General features: G+C 48.4%; 1 protein-coding gene across 1 annotated transcript in view; it reads left to right on the forward strand.

Annotated features, from left to right (window-relative positions):
- masp1 (MBL associated serine protease 1) overlaps nt 1-18017 on the forward strand; it is an 83806-nt gene that overhangs the window by 18224 nt on the left and 47565 nt on the right. The window contains exons 3-6 of the mRNA XM_085989617.1: nt 2238-2415; nt 5083-5214; nt 6314-6510; nt 16717-16864. Coding sequence (XP_085845743.1) covers nt 2238-2415; nt 5083-5214; nt 6314-6510; nt 16717-16864 — 655 coding nt within the window. The remainder of the gene's footprint in view (nt 1-2237; nt 2416-5082; nt 5215-6313; nt 6511-16716; nt 16865-18017) is intronic.

The following is an 18017-nucleotide window of genomic DNA, read 5'->3' on the forward strand; positions in this document are numbered from 1 at the left end:
TACAGGCTAGGTACATTCCAACAAGAGGGAAGGGTAAGGGAACCAAAGCAAGGGCTCCTTTTGGATGACGAGGGAAATTGAGAAGATGAAGAAACAGTAAAAGAGGGTGTATAATGAATGTCAGGTGAATTCTTCAAGGGAGAACCAGACCAAATACAATAAGTTGAGAGGGGAAGTGAAAATGAAAATAAGGTTGGCAAAGAGAGAATATGAGAGTAGAATGGCGGTTAACATATAAGGGAACCCAAAAATCTTTTACCGGCATGTAAACAGTTAGCGGGTAGTAAGAGGCAGGATGGGGCCTATTAGGGACAAAGAAGGTGATATATGCTTAGAGGCGCAGGGCAAGGCTAGAATACTCAATGAGTACTTTGTATCGGTGTTTACTAAGGAGGTGGATGCTGACAACATATCGGTAGAAGTGAAAAAGGTAGAAGCAATGGAATGGGTGAAAATTGATGGACAGGATGTACTAGAAAGGCTGGGTATGCTTAGAGTGGATAAGTCGCCTGGTCCAGATGGCTTGCATGCCAGGTTGCTAAGGGAATTGGGGGAGGAGATAGCAGAAGGGCTTGCCATAATTTTCCAATCTTCCCTAGATGCCGGGGAGGTGCCTGAGGATTGGAAAGTGGCAAATGTGACACCATTGTTCAAGAAAGGGTGTAAGGACAATCCTAGTAACTACAGGCTGCTCAGTTTAACATCAGTGGTGGGTAAAGTTTTAGAAACAATAATCAAGGAAAAAATTAACGGGCACTTGGAGAGGTTTAAGCTAATTAAGGAGAGCCAACACGGATTTGTAAAAGGCAGATCGTGTTTGACTAATCTAATTGAATTTTTTGATGAAGTAACGGAGGATTGATGAAGGGAATGCAATGGATGTTGTCTACATGGATTTTCGGAAGACATTTGACAAAGTACCACATAGAAGGCTGGTTAACAAAATTGAGGCTCATGGAATAGGTGGGTCAGTGGCAGCTTGGATAAGGAATTGGCTTAAGGACAGAAAACAGCAAGTTGTGGTAAATGTCTGTTTTTCAGACTGGAGGATGGTAGACAGTGGTGTTCCCCAAGGGTCAGTGCTGGGGCCACTGCTTTTTTGATGTATATAAATGACCTAAATATTGGAATACAGAGTAGAATTTCTAAATTTGCCAATGACACCAAACTTGGGGATGTGGCAAACAGTGAGGATGATAACAATCAACTGCAACAGGACATAGAAAGGCTAGCAGAATGGGCAGACAAGTGGCAGATGGAATTTAATACAGGGAAGTGTGAGGTGTTACATTTTGGCAGAAGGAACAGGGAGAGGCAATATACACTCTGGCACAGTTTTAAAGAGTGTGCAGGGACAGAGGGACCTGGGAGTTAATGTCCATAGGTCCCTGAAGGTGGCAGGACATATTGAGAGAGTGCTTAGCAAAGCATATGGGATCTTGGGCTTCATAAATAGAAGTATTGAGTACAAAAGTAGAGAAGTTATGCTGAACCTTTATAAAGCGCTGGTTAGGCCACAACTGAAGTATTGCATCCAGTTCTGGTCACCACACTTTAGGAAGGACGTGAAGGCACTTGAGAGGGTGCAGAGGAGATTTACCAGAATGGCTCCGCGAATGGGGGATCTTAGCTACAAGGACAGGTTGGAGAAGCTGGATTTGTTTTCATTAGAGCAAAGGAGGTTGAGGGGTGATTTGATAGAGGTGTACAAGATTATGATGGGTTTGGATAGGCTAGATAGGGAAAGGCTGTTCCCACTAGTTAATGGTACAAGAACTAGGGGACACAGATTTAAGTTTTTGGGCAAGAGATACAGGGGGTACGTGAGGAGAAAAAATTTACACTGCGAGTGCTGAGGACCTGGAACTCGTTGCCAACGGAGACACTCAATGTTTTCAAGGGGAGACTGGATAGGCACTTGAGGGAAATAAACTTGCAGGGCGACGGGGATAGAGCGGGAGAATGGAACTGACTGGATTGCTCTACAGAGAGCCGGCACGGACTCGATGGGCTGAATGACCTCCTTCTGTGCCGTTATGTCTCTATGACTCTATGGGGACTGTGTGGGACAGACTGATCGGGGAGATTGTGTCGGGGAAAACTGAGGGTGTTCAGTAGGATTTTAGGTGAATGAGACAATTGAGGGGTTGAAGCCTAAGGGCGTGCAATGGGATCTTTCCATTCCTCAGGTTTATAAAGTTCCGGCTCTGGTGATAAAATCTGTCTTTTGATTTCAGGTCATGTCTGATGCTGATTTGCAGGAGACGTTTTGCGGCAGAGAGAGTACAGACACCGAGCAAATCCCGGGACCAGAGTTCGTCCTGTCTTCTGCGAATACCATGACCATCGCCTTTAAGACAGACTTTTCCAATGAGGAGCGTTTCACTGGATTTGAAGCTCATTATTCTGCTATCGGTAAGTTACTCCTAGTCTGTTTATCAACGCTCAGAACCGGGACTGAACCTTCTCCATTTCAGGACTCGAACAGACCCACTCAAACAATGTGTGGGGTCGAAATGCCCCCATAAGAATGAGATCTAAGGTAGTAGCTTTTTAAAAATTCGTTCCTGGGATGTGGGCGTCACTGGTAAGGCCAGCATTTATTGCCCATCCCTAATTGCCCTTGAGAAGGTGGTGGTGAGCCGCCACCTTCAACCGCTGCTGTCCGTGTGGTGAAGGTACTCCCACAGTGCCGTTAGGGAGGGAGTTCCAGGATTTTGACCCAGCAACAATGAAGGATCAGCGATATACTTCCAAGTCACACACCATCCTGACTTGGAGGGGAACTTGGAGGTGGTGGTGTTCCCATGCGCCTGCTGCCCTTGTCCTTCTAGGTCAACTGTGAGCGATTATGGAGTGTCCTCCTCAAATTCAGCTGCCCTCAAAAGTTTGTCACCATCCTCCGCCTGCTTCACAACGACATGCAAGCCGTGATCCTGACCAACGGTTCCACCACAGACCCAATTCATGTACGAACTGGGGTCAAACAAGGATGTGTCATCGCACCAACGCTCTTCTCGATCTTCCTTGCTGCAATGCTCCATCTCGCCCTCAGCAAGTTCCCTACTGGAGTGGAGCTAATTTACAGAACAAACGGGAAACTGTTCAACCTCTGTCGCCTCCAGTCCAGATCCAAGGTCCAAGGTCGTCCCATCCTCTGTCGTTGAATTACAGTATGCAGACGATGCTTCCGTCTGCGCTCACTCGGAGGTCAAACTCCAAACCATCGTCAACACCTTCACTGAAGCATACAAGAGCATAGGCCTTACACTAAACATCCGTAAGACAAAGGTCCTCTACCAACCTGCCCCCGCCACACAGTACTGCCCCCTGATTATCAAAATCCACGACAAGGCCTTGGACAATGTGGACCACTTTCCACACCTCGGGAGCCTACTGTCAACAAGGGCAGATGTTGACGACAAAGTCCAACACCGCCTTCAGTGTGCCAGTGCAGCCTTCGGCCGCCTGAGGAAGAGAGTGTTTGAAGACCAGGACCTCAAACCCGGCACTAAGCTCATGGTCTACAGGGCAGCAGTGATACCCGTCCTGCTGTATGCCTCAGAGAGATGGACCATGTACAGCATGCACCTCAAAGCACTGGAGAGGTACCACCAACGCTGCCTCCGCAAGATCCTGCAAATCCATTGGCAGGATAGGCGCACCAACATCAGTGTTCTTGCTCAGGCCAACATCCCCAGCATCAAAGCTTTGACCACGCTCAATGATGACCTCTGGATGTTGATGGTGGGGGATTCAGCGATGGTAATGCCATTGAATGTCAAGGGGCGGTGGTTAGACGCTCGCTTGTTGGAGATAGTCATTGCCTGGCACTTGTGTGCCGTGAATGTTACTTTCCACTTATTAGCCCAAGTTTGGATGTTATCCTGGTCTTGCTGCATGCGGGCATGGACTGCTTGAGGTGCCAACCTGGGGAAGCTGCAACCCAGGACTACATGCATGCTAAAAAGCAGAAGCAGCATGCTATAGACAGGGCTAAGCGATCCCACAATCAACGGATCAGATCAAAGCTCTGCAGTCCTGCCACATTCAATTGTGAATGGTGGTGGACCATTAAACAACTAACAGGAGGAGGAGGCTCCATGAATATCCCTGATCTTATTACAAAATGGACAAAGGAGCTGAATTCCAGAGGTGAGGTGAGAGTGACTGCCCTTGACAGCAAGGCAGCATTTGACCAACTGTGGCATGAAGGAGCCCTAGTAAAATTGAAGTCAATGGGAATCGGCAGGGGAAACTCTCCACTGGCTGGAGTCATACCTAGCACAAATGAAGATGGTTGTGGTGAGTGAAGGTCAATCATCACAGCCCCAGGACATCGCTGCAGGAGTTCCTCAGGGCAGTGTCCTAGGCCCAACCATCTTTAGCTGCTTCATCAATGACCTTCCCTCCAACATAAGGTCAGAAATGGGGATGTTCGCTGATGACTGCACAGTGTTCAGTGCCATTCACAACTCCTCAGATAATGAAGCAGTCCGTGCCCGCATGCAGCAAGACCTGGACGACATTCAGGCTTGGGCTGATAAGTGACAGGTAACATTCGTGCCACAGAAGTGCCAGGCAATGACTATCTCCAACAAGTGAGTGTCTAACCACCCTTGACATTCAGTGGCATTTGCAGGGCTACGGGGAAAGGGCGGGGGAGTGGGATTAGCTGAAGTGCTCGTGCAGAGAGCCAGCATGGGCTCAACTGGTGGAACGGCCGCCTTCCGTGCTGTAACCATTTTATGATTCTATGATGTTTAATGATGTTGTGCCGGACCTAGTAGAAGAAAATTAACCCTATTGTGCAGCGGGTGGGAAGGTGGTGAGGGATACAAGGATGTAGTCGGAGTGGGCCTGGTGAGTGATGGAGCCCATGGGAGTAGGGAGGTGGTGACAACAGGAGAGGTGATATTGAGGGAGAGGTTCAGGGAGGACAGAGCGGTGCAGAATTCCAAGGACGGGGAGCTGAGATGGAAAATGCCAAGGATGAGGATAGTCAGTGGTGTTTCAGTGGAGTTTCAGCGGTCAGTATAACTGGTGTGAGATGGTAATTATTTTCTACCTTTTCTTTTGTAGATATCGATGAGTGTGTAGAGAAGTTGGATGAAGCGTTGGTCTGCGACCATTTCTGTCACAATTACATCGGTGGATTTTACTGTTCCTGCAGATTTAGCTACATCCTCCATTTAGATAATCGGACCTGCAAAGGTATCATCACACTTGCACTCACATTGGCCCGTGTATAGTCATGTGGCACTATCATAGAATGATACAGCACAGAAGGAGCCCATTCGGGCCATCGTGCCTGTGCCAGCTCTTTGAAAGATTCTCTCCTATTAGTTCCACTCCACCCTGCTCTTTCCCCACAGCCCTGCAAATTTTTCCCCTTCAAGTATTTATCCAGTTCCCTTTTGAAAGTTACTATTGAATCTGCTTCCGCCGCCCTTTCAGGCAGCGCATTCCAGATCACAAAAACTCGCTGCTTGAAATTTTTTTTACTCATGTTGCCTATGGTTCTTTTGCCAATCACCTTAAATCTGTGTCCTCTGGATACTGACCCTTTAGCAACTCTACCAAAACCCTTCATGATTTTGAACACTTCTATCAAATCTCCTCTTAGCCTTCTCTGCTCTAAGGAGAATAACCCCAGCTTCTCCAGTCTCTCCACATAACTAAAGTCCCTCATCACTGGTACTATTCCAGTAAATCTCCTCTGCACCCTCTGCAAGGACTTGACATCCTTCCTAAAGAATTGGACACAATACTCCAGCTGGGGACTAACCAGTATTTTATAAAGGTTTAGCATAACTTCCTTGCTTTTGTACTCTATACATCTATTCATAAAACTAAGGATCCCATATGCCTTTTTTAACAGCCTTCTTAACTTGTCCTGCCACTTTCAAAGGTTTGTGTACATACACCCCCAGGTGTCTCTGTTCCTGCACCCCCTTTAAAATTGTACAATTTAGTTTATATTGCCTTTCTTCATTCTTCCTACCAAAATGTATCATTTCACACTTCTCTGCACTAAATTGCATCTGCCATGTGTCTGCCCATTTTACCAGTCTGTCTGCCTCCTCCTGAAGCCTGTTACTATCCTCCTCACTGTTTACTACATTTCCAAGTTTTGTGTCATCAGCAAACTTTGAAATGATGCTAATTGTTTGCAAATTCTGAGCTGCTGTTTCTATTCCTATCCCTCTAATTCGGTGGGAACATCAGGTGGTTTGACATTGGTCTTCTCTTGTGGAGACCGGTTATTGGAATACCTTTTGGAGACTGACTGTTTGTTTCCATTTCCCACAAGTTGAGTGTAGTGACAACGTGTTCACTGAAAAGTCAGGAATGGTCAGCAGTCCGGACTATCCCAATCCGTACCCCAAGAGCTCCGACTGCTTGTACCGCATCGAACTTGAGGAAGGCTTTGTCATCACTTTGGAGTTTGCCGACATCTTTGATTTGGAAGATCACCCTGATGTGCCCTGTCCGTATGATTATCTGAAGGTGAGCAGCACAGTCTGTGCCCTGAACATGTCATGTGTGTGAAAAAGACTGTGGGCTGGATTTTCATTTAGGAGGCGGGACTACAACTTTCGGGTTTGTAGTCCAGCCTCCAACAAGTTGTAGCCAACCCACGCGATTTTGACTTGATTGGCCAATTAAGGGCCACCCGGCAACAGGTGACGTCACAGATTGATATTTCATCTGTCAAGAGCTTTTGACAGATGAAGGGAGATGAGGGACTCCCGAGATCTGAAGGAAGGAAGGCTGTAAAGGTAAGTAAAACTTCTTTAAACACTTTAAACACACCAAACACACTTACCTCTGCACTCATGCACCCATCACTCACCTGAACACCGGACATCTCGACCCCTCCAAGCCCTTCAGCCCGACGGTCCGCCTCGCTAACTTGGCGTGGTTTGGAGCCATCGGGAATCCCACACTTCAAGAATGAAAATAGGGATTAGGCTAAAAGCTGCCTGTTAACTTCCTGTTAACAGGCAGTTAATTGGCACTAATCGCCTTCCCGCCTCGGGGAGGCGGGTCCCAGTGCGGGTCGGGTACCCGCCTCCTTTGAAACTGGCATGGAGGCGGGTTGGGGGCGGGATGGGTTCGTGTCCCCCCGATTTCGGGATTTTAGCCCCCCGCACGCCTCCAATCCCGCCTCCACGGCCCAATGAAAATCCTGCCCTTTGTATGTGATCTGAAGCAGACCCTTTGATTAACAAAGATTCTGGTTCCTTTGACATATTAATGCAGCAATGAGTCTAAGAAGTCATTACACGCCACAGGCCAGTTCATCGACATTTCCCCATCCCTACTTTATGAAGTAGATTTCGCTCGTTCCGTCAATGCAAATCCTCAACTGAACAGCAAGAGGAGAGTGATTCTTCCTCTTTCCCACCCTCTCCCTCTCCCTCCTTTTCTCTCTCTCCTCCCCAGTTGGGGGGAAAGGATTGTGAAGCAGTTAAACAGAGTGGCTTCATTTTCTGCTCTGTTTACCAGCTTTGGCATTGGCAGTGGATGATGTATAAATGTCTCATCCCTCGAGTGGAATCCCTTTCATTGCATTTACGTTCCTGCACTTCGGTTCTCCTCCTTTAGTCATCACTTAGCCCACGGTGCTTTGGCTGAATGGCCACTCTCCTATCTCCAGGTACTCGATGCCAAGTATCTGTTTGTTATTTCCTGCTCTCTCTCTGCTGTACACGCAGCCCCTGTGCACTAGTCCAGTGATGATTGCACACTTCCCACCCTCACTAATTCAATCAGCCTGCAGAGTGACCGACAGTGAGAATCAGAGAATGAAACGGCACAGAAGTAGACTATTCGGCCCATCGTACCCGTGTCGGCTTTTTGAAAGAGCAATTGGTTCCACTCCCCTGTTTTTCCCCCAGAGCCCTGCAAATTTTCCATTTAAAAAATATACCCAATTCCCTTTTGAGAGAACAAGATACAGAAAGTGTTAGACTAAAAAAGGAAGAAAGAATTTCCATTTATATCAATGTTTTTTTAATATTTAGGACGTCCCAAAGTGCTTTGCAGCGAATGAAGTACTTTTGAAGTGCAGTTATTGTTGTAATGTAGGAAACGTGGCAGCTAATTTGCGCACAGCAAGATCCCACAAACAGCACTGTGACAGAAGCTGGTTAATAGAATCTGTAACTAGGGGACATAATTTCAGAATAAGGGGAAACCCTTTTAAATCGGAAATGAGGAGGAATTTCTTCCCTGAGGGTCAAAATTCTTTGGAATTTTCTTCCCCATAGAGCTGTGGAAGCTGGGTCATTGAATATATTTAAGGTGGAGATGGGCAGATTTTTGAACGATAAGGGAGTGAAGGGTTATGGGGAGTGGGCAGGGAAGTGGAGTTGAGGCCAAGATCAGATCAGCCATGATCTTATTGAATGGCGGAGCAGGCTCGAGGGGCCGAATGGCCGACTCCTGCTCCATCGTCTTATGTTCTTATGTTAATCTATTTGGTCATGTTGGTTAGGAAATAATATTTGCTAGGACCCTGGGACAACTACCTTGCTCATCTTTGAATAGTGCCATGGAATCTTTTATAACCACCTGAACAGGCAGACCGCTGTTTCACAAAAGTCCGCACCTCCGACAGTGCGGCGGCCCCTCCAACAGTACGGCCCCTCCGACAGTGCGGCGCTCCCTCAGTACTGCCCCTCCGACAGTGCGGCGCTCCCTCAATACTGCCCCTCCGACAGTGCAGCGCTCCCTCAGTACTGCCGCTCTGACAGTGCAAGGCTCCCTCAGTACTGCCCCTCTGACAGTGCAGCTCTCCCTCAGTGCTGCCCCTCCGACAGTGCGGCGCTCCCTCAACACTGCCCCTCCGACAGTGCAGCGCTCCCTCAGTACTGCCGCTCTGACAGTGCAGCGCTCCCTCAGTACTGCCCTTCCAACAGTGTGGCGCTCCCTCAGTACTGCCCCTCCGACAGTGCGGCGCTCCCTCAGTACTGCCCTTCCAACAGTGTGGCGCTCCCTCAGTACTGCCCCTTCGACAGTGCAGCGGAAGCTCCCTCAGCACTGCACTGGAATGTCAGCTGAGATTGCGTGCTGCAGTCTTGGCAGAGAGCTTGAAGCCGTGACTCCTTAACTGAGCTAGGTGCCCATCACTTCATGGGAAGAGAGTTGCTTGCTTGAAGATTAAAGAATGCAGTGGAGGAGGTTTTAAAATTAATATGACAGAGGTGAGAGAAAAAGTAAGATGAGAAAGCAGAATGAAAGAAGTTCTCTGTTTGGTTATTTAAAACAAATTGTCAGAACATTAAACAAATTGTCAGAACATTAAAGAATCCCCATAACACAAGTCACTGGTCGAGTGATGATCCAAGTCTCTGAACTCCACGGGTCCCTAATTTTACATTGATTGTTTCGGAGCTGGAGCTGCGGCTGGAGTCACTGTGGAGCATCCGTGAAGCTGAGATCTTCGTGGATAGCACATTTAACAAGGTGGTCGCACCGCAGAGAGACAGGAAATGTGTGACCGCCAGACGGAATAAAATAACTAGGAAGGTAGTGCAGGAGTCCCCTGGGTCCATCTCCCTCTCCAACAGATTTTCCGTTTTGGATACTGCTGGGGGAGATGGTTTCTCAGGGGAATGCAGCAAGAGCCAAGTCCGTAGCACTACAAGTGGCTCAGCTGCACAGGAGTGGAGGAAAAAGAGTGGGAGAGCAATAGTGATAGGAGATTCTATCGTAAGGGGAACAGACGTTTCTGTGGCCGTCGACGTGACTCCAGGATGGTATGTTGCCTCCCTGGTGCCAGGGTCAAGGATGTCACTGAACGGCTGCAGGGCATTCTGAAGGGGGAGGGCGAACAGTCAGAGGTCGTGGTTCACATTGGTACCAACGACATGGGTAGAAAGAGGGATGAGGTCCTGCAACAAGAATTTAGGGAGCTAGGTAGCAGATTAAAAAGCAGGAGCTCAAAGGTTGTAATCTCTGGATTACTCCCAGTGCCACGTGCTAGTGAGTATTGGAATAGGAGGATAGAGCAGATGAATGCGTGGCTAAAGAGTTGGTGCAGGAGGGAGGGCTTTAGTTTCCTGGATCACTGGGTCTGCTTCTGGGGAAGGTGGGACCTGTACAAGTCGGACGGGTTGCACCTGAACCGAAATGGGACCAACATCCTTGTGGGGAGGTTTGCTAGTACTGTTGCGGGGGGTTTAAACTAACTTGGCAGGGGGATGGGATACGGAGTGGAGCTATAGTAGGGGGCGATGCACAGCCAAATATAGAGGAAAAAACAAGTCAGCCTGGAAGGCAGAGTAAATATGTAAAGGCACAAGAGAATATGGCAAGGCTGGATGGCATTTATTTTAATGCAAGGAGTCTTGCGAGTAAGGCAGATGAATTGAAGGTGTTGATGAACTCATGGGAGTATGATATTGTTGCTATCACAGAGACATGGTTGAGGGAGGGGCAGGACTGGCAGCTCAATATTCCGAGGTATAGAATCTTCAGGCGAGACAGAGGGGGGTGTAAAAGAGGAGGTGGTGTTGCAATATTAATCAAGGAGTCAATTACTGCTGTAAGGAGGGATGATATCTTAGCAGGTTCCTCTAATGAGGCCATATGGGTAGAACTTAAAAACAAAAAGGGGGCAAGCACTTTGCTGGGAGTGTACTATAGGCCCCCCAAACAGTCAGGGGGAGATAGAGGAACAGATATGTCGGCAAATCTCAGAGAAGTGTAGAAATAATAGGGTAATAATAGTAGGGGATTTCAACTTCCCCAATATTAACTGGGATAGTCAGAGTGTGAAAGGCTTAGAGGGTGCGGAATTCTTAAAGTGCATCCAGGAGAGCTTTTTCAGCCAGCATGTAGAAAGTCCTACAAGAGAGGGGGCGGTACTGGACCTAATTCTAGGGAATATAGCCGGGCAAGTGGTAGAAGTGTCAGAAGGAGAGCATTTTGGTGACAGTGACCATAATTCGGTGAGATTTAAGGTAGTCATGGAAAAGGACAGAGATGGACCGGAAATAAAGGTTCTAAATTGGGGGAAGGCCAATTTTAATGTGATAAGGCAGGATCTGGCCAAAATGGACTGGGATCAGCTACTTGAAGGAAAATCCACATCAGAGCAGTGGGAGTCTTTCAGAAAGGAAATAGAGAGAGTACAACGCCAACATGTTCCCATAAAGGTCAAGGGTGGGACCAACAAGCCCAGGGAACCCTGGATGTCAAGGGATATACAAGAATGGATTTGGGAAAAAAGGGAGGCTTTTGGCAGATACAAAGGACTAAAAACAGTGGAAGCCCTAGAGGAGTATAGAAAGTGCAGGGGGTACTTAAAAAAGAAATTTAGGAGAGCAAAGAGGGGGCATGAAAAAACACTGGGGGGCAAAATAAAGGAAAATCCCAAGGTGTTTCATAAGTATATTAAGGGCAGGAGGATAACCAGGGAAAGAGTAGGGCCCATTAGGGACCAAAGTGGCAATCTGTGTGTAGAGCCGGAAGATGTAGATGAGGTATTAAATGAATATTTTGCGTCTGTGTTCACTATGGAGAAGGGTGATGTAGGCATAGAAATCAGGCAGGGTGATTGTGATATACTTGAACAAATTAGCATTGAGAGGGAGGAGGTACTAGTGGTTTTAGCGGGTTTAAAAGTGGATAAATCCCCAAGCCCTGACATGATTGGGTAGATTTTCCCAAACCTGTCGGGAAGAAGGCGGGACTTCCCCTTTCGGGTTTTTGACCTGCCTACTTCGACGTCCGGCCAATCCGCGTGATTTTCCCTTGATTGACCTTGTTGAGCCCGCCCAGCGGGCTCAGCAGGCCAATTAAGGGCCACCCGGCGACAGGTGACGTCACAGACTGCAATTTCATCTGTCAAGAGTTCTCGCCAGATGAAATATCAGCGTTTGACAGCTGTTGAAGTCTGAGTTCTACCATGAGTCGTTCTGCACAGACTCAGTTAGAATTCTTACCGGCACTCAAAGCTGAAGGCTGTCACTTTTCACAGATCTCAGCCATTCAGCTTTAAGTTCCGGCTGAGTGACGCTCCCGACGGCTACAGGAAGAAAGGCTGTGAAGGTAAGTACAGGTAAGTAAAAGTTCTTTACACACTTTCGACACACCAAACACACTTACCTTTACACTCATGCACCCATCACTCACCTGAGCACTGACATCGCGACCCCTCCAACTCCTTCAACCCGACGGCCCGCCTGCTCTAACCTGTCGTGGTTTGGAGCCGTCGGGAAACCCACATGAAACCCCTCAAAATAGGGATTAGGCTAAAAACTGCCTGTTAACAGGCAGTTAATTGGCACTAATCCCTTCCCGCCTGGTTTCGGTGGGTCCCAGTGCGGGGCGGGTACCCGCCGCCCCTGAAACTTATGTGGGGCGGGGTTTTGGGGCGGGATGGTGTCGGGACCCCCAAAGTCAGGATTCTACCCCCACCACACACCTGAAACTCCGCCTGACGGCTCCACGAAAATCTAGCCCGATGTATCCGAGGCTGCTGTGTGAGGCAAGAGGGAGATTGCAGGGGCTCTGACACAAATTTTCAGGACCTCTTTGGCCACAGGGGAGGTGCCAAAGGACTGGAGAACAGCTGACGTAGTACCATTGTTCAAGAAGGTTAGTAGGGATAAATCAGGGAATTACAGGCCAGTGAGCCTAACATCAGTGGTAGGGAAATTATTGGATAAAAATTCTGAGGGACAGAAATAGTCTCCACTTGGAGAGGCAGGGATTAAACAGGGATAGTCAGCATGGCTTTGTCAGGTGGAGATCATGTCTGACCAATTTGATTGAATTTTTCGAGGGGGTGACTAGGTGTGTGGATGAGGGTAGTGCAGTTGATGTAGTCTACATGGACTTCAGTAAGGCTTTTGACAAAGTCCCACATGGGAGACTGGTCAAGAAGGTAAGAGCCCAAGGGATCCAGGGCAATTTGGCACATTGGATCCAAAATTGGCTTAGTGGCAGGAGGCAAAGGGTGATTGTCGAAGATTGTTTTTGTGACTGGAAGCCTGTGTCCAGTGGTGTACCGCAGGGATCGCTGCTGGGTCCTTTGCTGTTTGTAGTGTACATTAATGATTTAGATATGAATGTAGGAGGTATGATCAGTATGTTTGCAGATTACACGAAAATTGGTGCAGTGGTAAATAGCAAGGAGGGAAGCCTCAGGCTACAGGATGATATAGACAGGATGGTTAGATGGGCAGAACAGTGGCAAATGGAATTTAACCCTGAAAAATGTGAGCTGATGCATTTTGGGAGGACAAACAAGGCAAAGGAATACACAATGAATGGTAGAACCCTAGGAAGGACAGAGGATCAGAGGGGCCTTGATGTGCATGTACATAGATCCCTGAAGGCAGCAGGACAGGTAGATAGTAGGTTAAAAAGGCATATGGGATACTTGCCGACATTAGCTGAGGCATAGAATATAAGAGCAGGGAAGTTATGATGGAGCTGTACAAAACGATTGCTGGAATAATGTGTGCAGTTCTGGTCACCACACTATCAGAGGGATGTGATTGCATTGGAGAGGGTGCAGAGAAGATTCACCAGGATGTTACCTGGGCTGGAGCGCTTCAGCTATGAAGAGAGACTGGACAGGCTGGGGTTGTTTTCTTTAGAGCAGAGAAGGCTGAGGGGGGACCTGATTGAGGTGTACAAAATTATGAGGGGCATAGATAGGGTAGATAGAAAGGAACGTTTCCCCTTAGTAGAGGGGTCAATAACCAGGGGGCATAGTTTCAAGGTAAGGGGCAGGAGGTTTAGAGGGGATTTGAGGAAAAACTTTTTCACCCAGAGGGTGGTTAGAATCTGGAACTCACTGCCTGAAAGGGTGGTAGAGGCAGGAACCCTCACAACATTAAAGAAGCATTTAGATGAGCACTTGAAACGCCATAGCATACAAGGCTACGGACCAAGTGCTGGAAAATGGGATTAGAATAGACAGGGCTTGATGGCCGGCGCGGACACGATGGGCCGAAGGGCCTCTTTCTGTGCTGTATAAATGTAAGAAGTCACACAACACCAGGTTATAGTCCAACAGCTTTATTTGAAATCACAAGCTTTTGGAGCGCTGCTCCTTCATCAGGTGAAGTGGAGAAATGCATAAAGACACAGCTTATATAGTCAGAGAATAATGTCAGATGTTTACAGGTAATGTTTCCAACTGCCATTTATCACACCTCGGCAGAGAGATAATCACAGCAATCAAAGGTGTGAATGGTGTCCAAACAGGTCAGCCAGGAAAACATTACATCAAAGAGCAATGAGGTGGGGTCACAAGGGGTCAAATATTGCAGATGCTGGGGTCTGTATGAAAAACAAAAAAAGACAAAAAAACATTTTTTTTGCTGGAAATCACAGCAGGTCCGGCCGCATCTGTGTAGAGAGAACAAGCCAATGTCGACTCGAGTCTGGATGACCCTGCGTCAGGTGGGGTTACATGTAGCGTGACATGAACCCAAGTCGGTTGAGGCCGTCCTCATGGGTATGGAACTTGGCTATCAGTTTCTGCTCGACGATTTTGCGTTGTCGTGTGTCTCGAAGGCCGCCTTGGAGAATGCTTACCCGAAGATCGGAGGCTGAATGTCCTTGACTGCTGAAGTGTTCCCCGACTGGGAGGGAACACTCCTGCCTGGTGATTGTTGCGCGGTGTCCGTTCATCCGTTGTCGCAGTGTCTGCATGGTCTCGCCGATGTACCATGCTCCGGGGCATCCTTTCCTGCAACGTATGAGGTAGACAACATTGGCCGAGTCACATGAGTATGTACCATGTACCTGGTGGGTGGTATCCTCACGTGTGATGATGGTATCTGTGTTGATGATCTGGCATGTCTTGCAGAGGTTGCTGTGGCAGGGTTGTGTGGGGTCGTGGTCGCTGTTCTCTTGAAAGCTGGGTAATTTGCTGCGAACGATGGTCTGTTTGAGGTTAGGCGGCTGTTTGAAAGCGAGTAGTGGAGGCGTGGGGATGGCCTTAGCGAGGTGTTCGTCGTCATCAATGACATGTTGAAGGCTGCGAAGAACATGGCGTAGTTTCTCCGCTCCGGGGAAGTACTGGATGACGAAGGGTACTCTGTTGGTTGTGTCTCGTGTTTGTCTTCTGAGGAGGTCTATGCGATTTTTCGCTGTGGCCCGTCGGAACTGTCGATCGACGAGTCGAGCGTCATATCCCGTTCTTACAAGGGCGTCTTTCAGTGTCTGTAGGTGTCCATCGCGTTCCTCCTCGTCTGAGCAGATCCTGTGTATTCGCAGGGCTTGTCCATAGGGGATGGCTTCTTTAACGTGGTTGGGGTGGAAGCTGGAGAAGTGAAGCATCGTGAGGTTGTCCGTGGGCTTGCGGTAGAGTGAAGTGCTGAGGTGTCCGTCTTTGATGGAGATTCGTGTGTCCAGGAATGAAACCGATTCTGAGGAGTAGTCCATGGTGAGTTTGATGGTGGGATGGAACTTGTTGATGTTATCGTGTAGTCTTTTGTTGATGTTCTCGCTAAGGCCATCCCCACGCCTCCACTACTCGCTTTCAAACAGCCGCCTAACCTCAAACAGACCATCGTTCGCAGCAAATTACCCAGCTTTCAGGAGAACAGCGACCACGACACCACACAACCCTGCCACAGCAACCTCTGCAAGACATGCCAGATCATCAACACAGATACCATCATCACACGTGAGGACACCACCCACCAGGTACATGGTACATACTCATGTGACTCGGCCAACGTTGTCTACCTCATACGTTGCAGGAAAGGATGCCCCGGAGCATGGTACATCGGCGAGACCATGCAGACACTGCGACAACGGATGAACGGACACCGCGCAACAATCACCAGGCAGGAGTGTTCCCTCCCAGTCGGGGAACACTTCAGCAGTCAAGGACATTCAGCCTCCGATCTTCGGGTAAGCATTCTCCAAGACGGCCTTCGAGACACACGACAACGCAAAATCGTCGAGCAGAAACTGATAGCCAAGTTCCGTACCCATGAGGATGGCCTCAACCGAGATCTTGGGTTCATGTCACGCTACATGTAACCCCACCTGACGTAGGGTCATCCAGACTCGAGTCGACATTGGCTTGTTCTCTCTACACAGATGCGGCCGGACCTGCTGTGATTTCCAGCAAAAAAAATGTTTTTTGTCTTTTTTTTGTTTTTCATACAGACCCCAGCATCTGCAATATTTGACCCCTTGTGACCCCACCTCATTGCTCTTTGATGTAATGTTTTCCCGGCTGACCTGTTTGGACACCATTCACACCTTTGATTGCTGTGATTATCTCTCTGCCGAGGTGTGATAAATGGCAGTTGGAAACATTACCTGTAAACATCTGACATTATTCTCTGACTATATAAGCTGTGTCTTTATGCATTTCTCCACTTCACCTGACGAAGGAGCAGCGCTCCGAAAGCTTGTGATTTCAAATAAAGCTGTTGGACTATAACCTGGTGTTGTGTGACTTCTTACATTTGTCCACCCCAGTCCAACTCCGGCATCTCCACACCATGTGCTGTATAAGCCTATGACTATGACTTATTCAGAGCAAGTCCTGACCTTAGATCAGTTGCTGTTAAATTGCACCACAAACTCCGCGGGAAGTGTGCAAGGAATAATCATTATGGTCATGTGTTCCCTGACATTTATTTTATTTCCAATGAATCTGCAAACAATTTTCTAGTTTCACAGCTGAGCTGGGATTTCTAGTTTGCATATCTTTGTGTTTTGCAGATTAAAGCTGGAATGAAGGAGTTTGGCCCTTTGTGTGGGGATAAAAGTCCTGGAAAGATCGATACAAACAGCAGCAGTGTGCAGATTCTCTTTCACAGCGACGACTCTGGAGATAACCAGGGCTGGAAGTTTTCATTCACATCAATCGGTAGGTTCATTGGGCTCTGAGGGGTGTGGGTTTCCTCTTTGTTAGAATCATTCTCCTCTCCTGACTCCTTGTTGTGGGACCGCCTCGCGGGTAACGCCTGCCCCCAGGGATCCTCCAGCTGACTGCCCCTCACTGGTGAGCCTGGGTTGAGAGATCAGCGCCATATTCAGTCTCCTGTAGCATCCTAGCCGAGTCCACTCCAATTCTCCGCAAACATCCCGAAGTGTGGACAGTCCAACAGGACTCACGGGATGGTCGGGAACAGCTGGGGGCCGATCCTCTCCTGAGGGTGCGTAACATTTCACCCACTGCCCCAAGAACCCAATCCAGCTTTCCGGGCCGTTGTAGCCCAGTCCCTCATCATTGGGTGTGTGTGTGCGTGTGTGTGTGTGTGTGTGTGACTAGTGCTACCTATCGCCACGTTCCACTTGGTGGCAGTGTGAGCTGTGTGGTGTGGGTCTCGATGATCCTCTGGAGTGAGAACAACTTTGTCTTAAGTTCCTGAGATGGACCTGCTGAAGGCTGCACTTATTCTACCCTCTTGCTGCCACAAGTACCGCTATCCGAGGGGTCGGTGAGGGCTCTCCCGTTTTGCTGTCCTGAGAGACAGCAGAGCAGTTGCAGCACATTCCTGCAAGCCCCATGTACTGGACTCTGCCTCTGTATCGCAGGGAAACAGACCAATGAGATCAGTAAAGCTCAGGAGATTCTAGTCTGTAGCTCAAACCCAAGCACCTGAAGCTTGAAAAAGACTCGGTCACATCTGGCCCCTCTGGCCTCACAGCCTGAGCATGCGTGGCACACCCATAGCCTCTAGGGCCTCTGTCATGGGGTATTCCCTACAGTGTCCCTGGAGCTGCCACAGGCTTCAGGTATTGGGGAATGTGTCACTCGGGGCTGCAGATGTGGGAGGTTAACGCCTCCAATTGAACCACCTGTCTGACACATTCCCAGTGCCCTGGCCTGAGCATTTCAACTTCAAAGCCCTCATCCTCATTTTCAAATGCCTCTACCCTCACTTCATTCTTCTATCCTCTCCAGCTCTTTATCTTAACCTGCACTTTCAATTCTTCTGATTGGTTCCCAACTCTCTCTTCCCTCCTTTCTCCACTCCACCCAGGGTCAGTTCATGCTCTGCGATTGTCTAACTCAC

This window comes from Somniosus microcephalus, chromosome 6 (genome assembly GCF_052327205.1).
Source record: "Somniosus microcephalus isolate GS21.2 chromosome 6, FLI_Smic_1.0, whole genome shotgun sequence".
NCBI classification, from domain to species: Eukaryota; Metazoa; Chordata; class Chondrichthyes; order Squaliformes; family Somniosidae; genus Somniosus; species Somniosus microcephalus.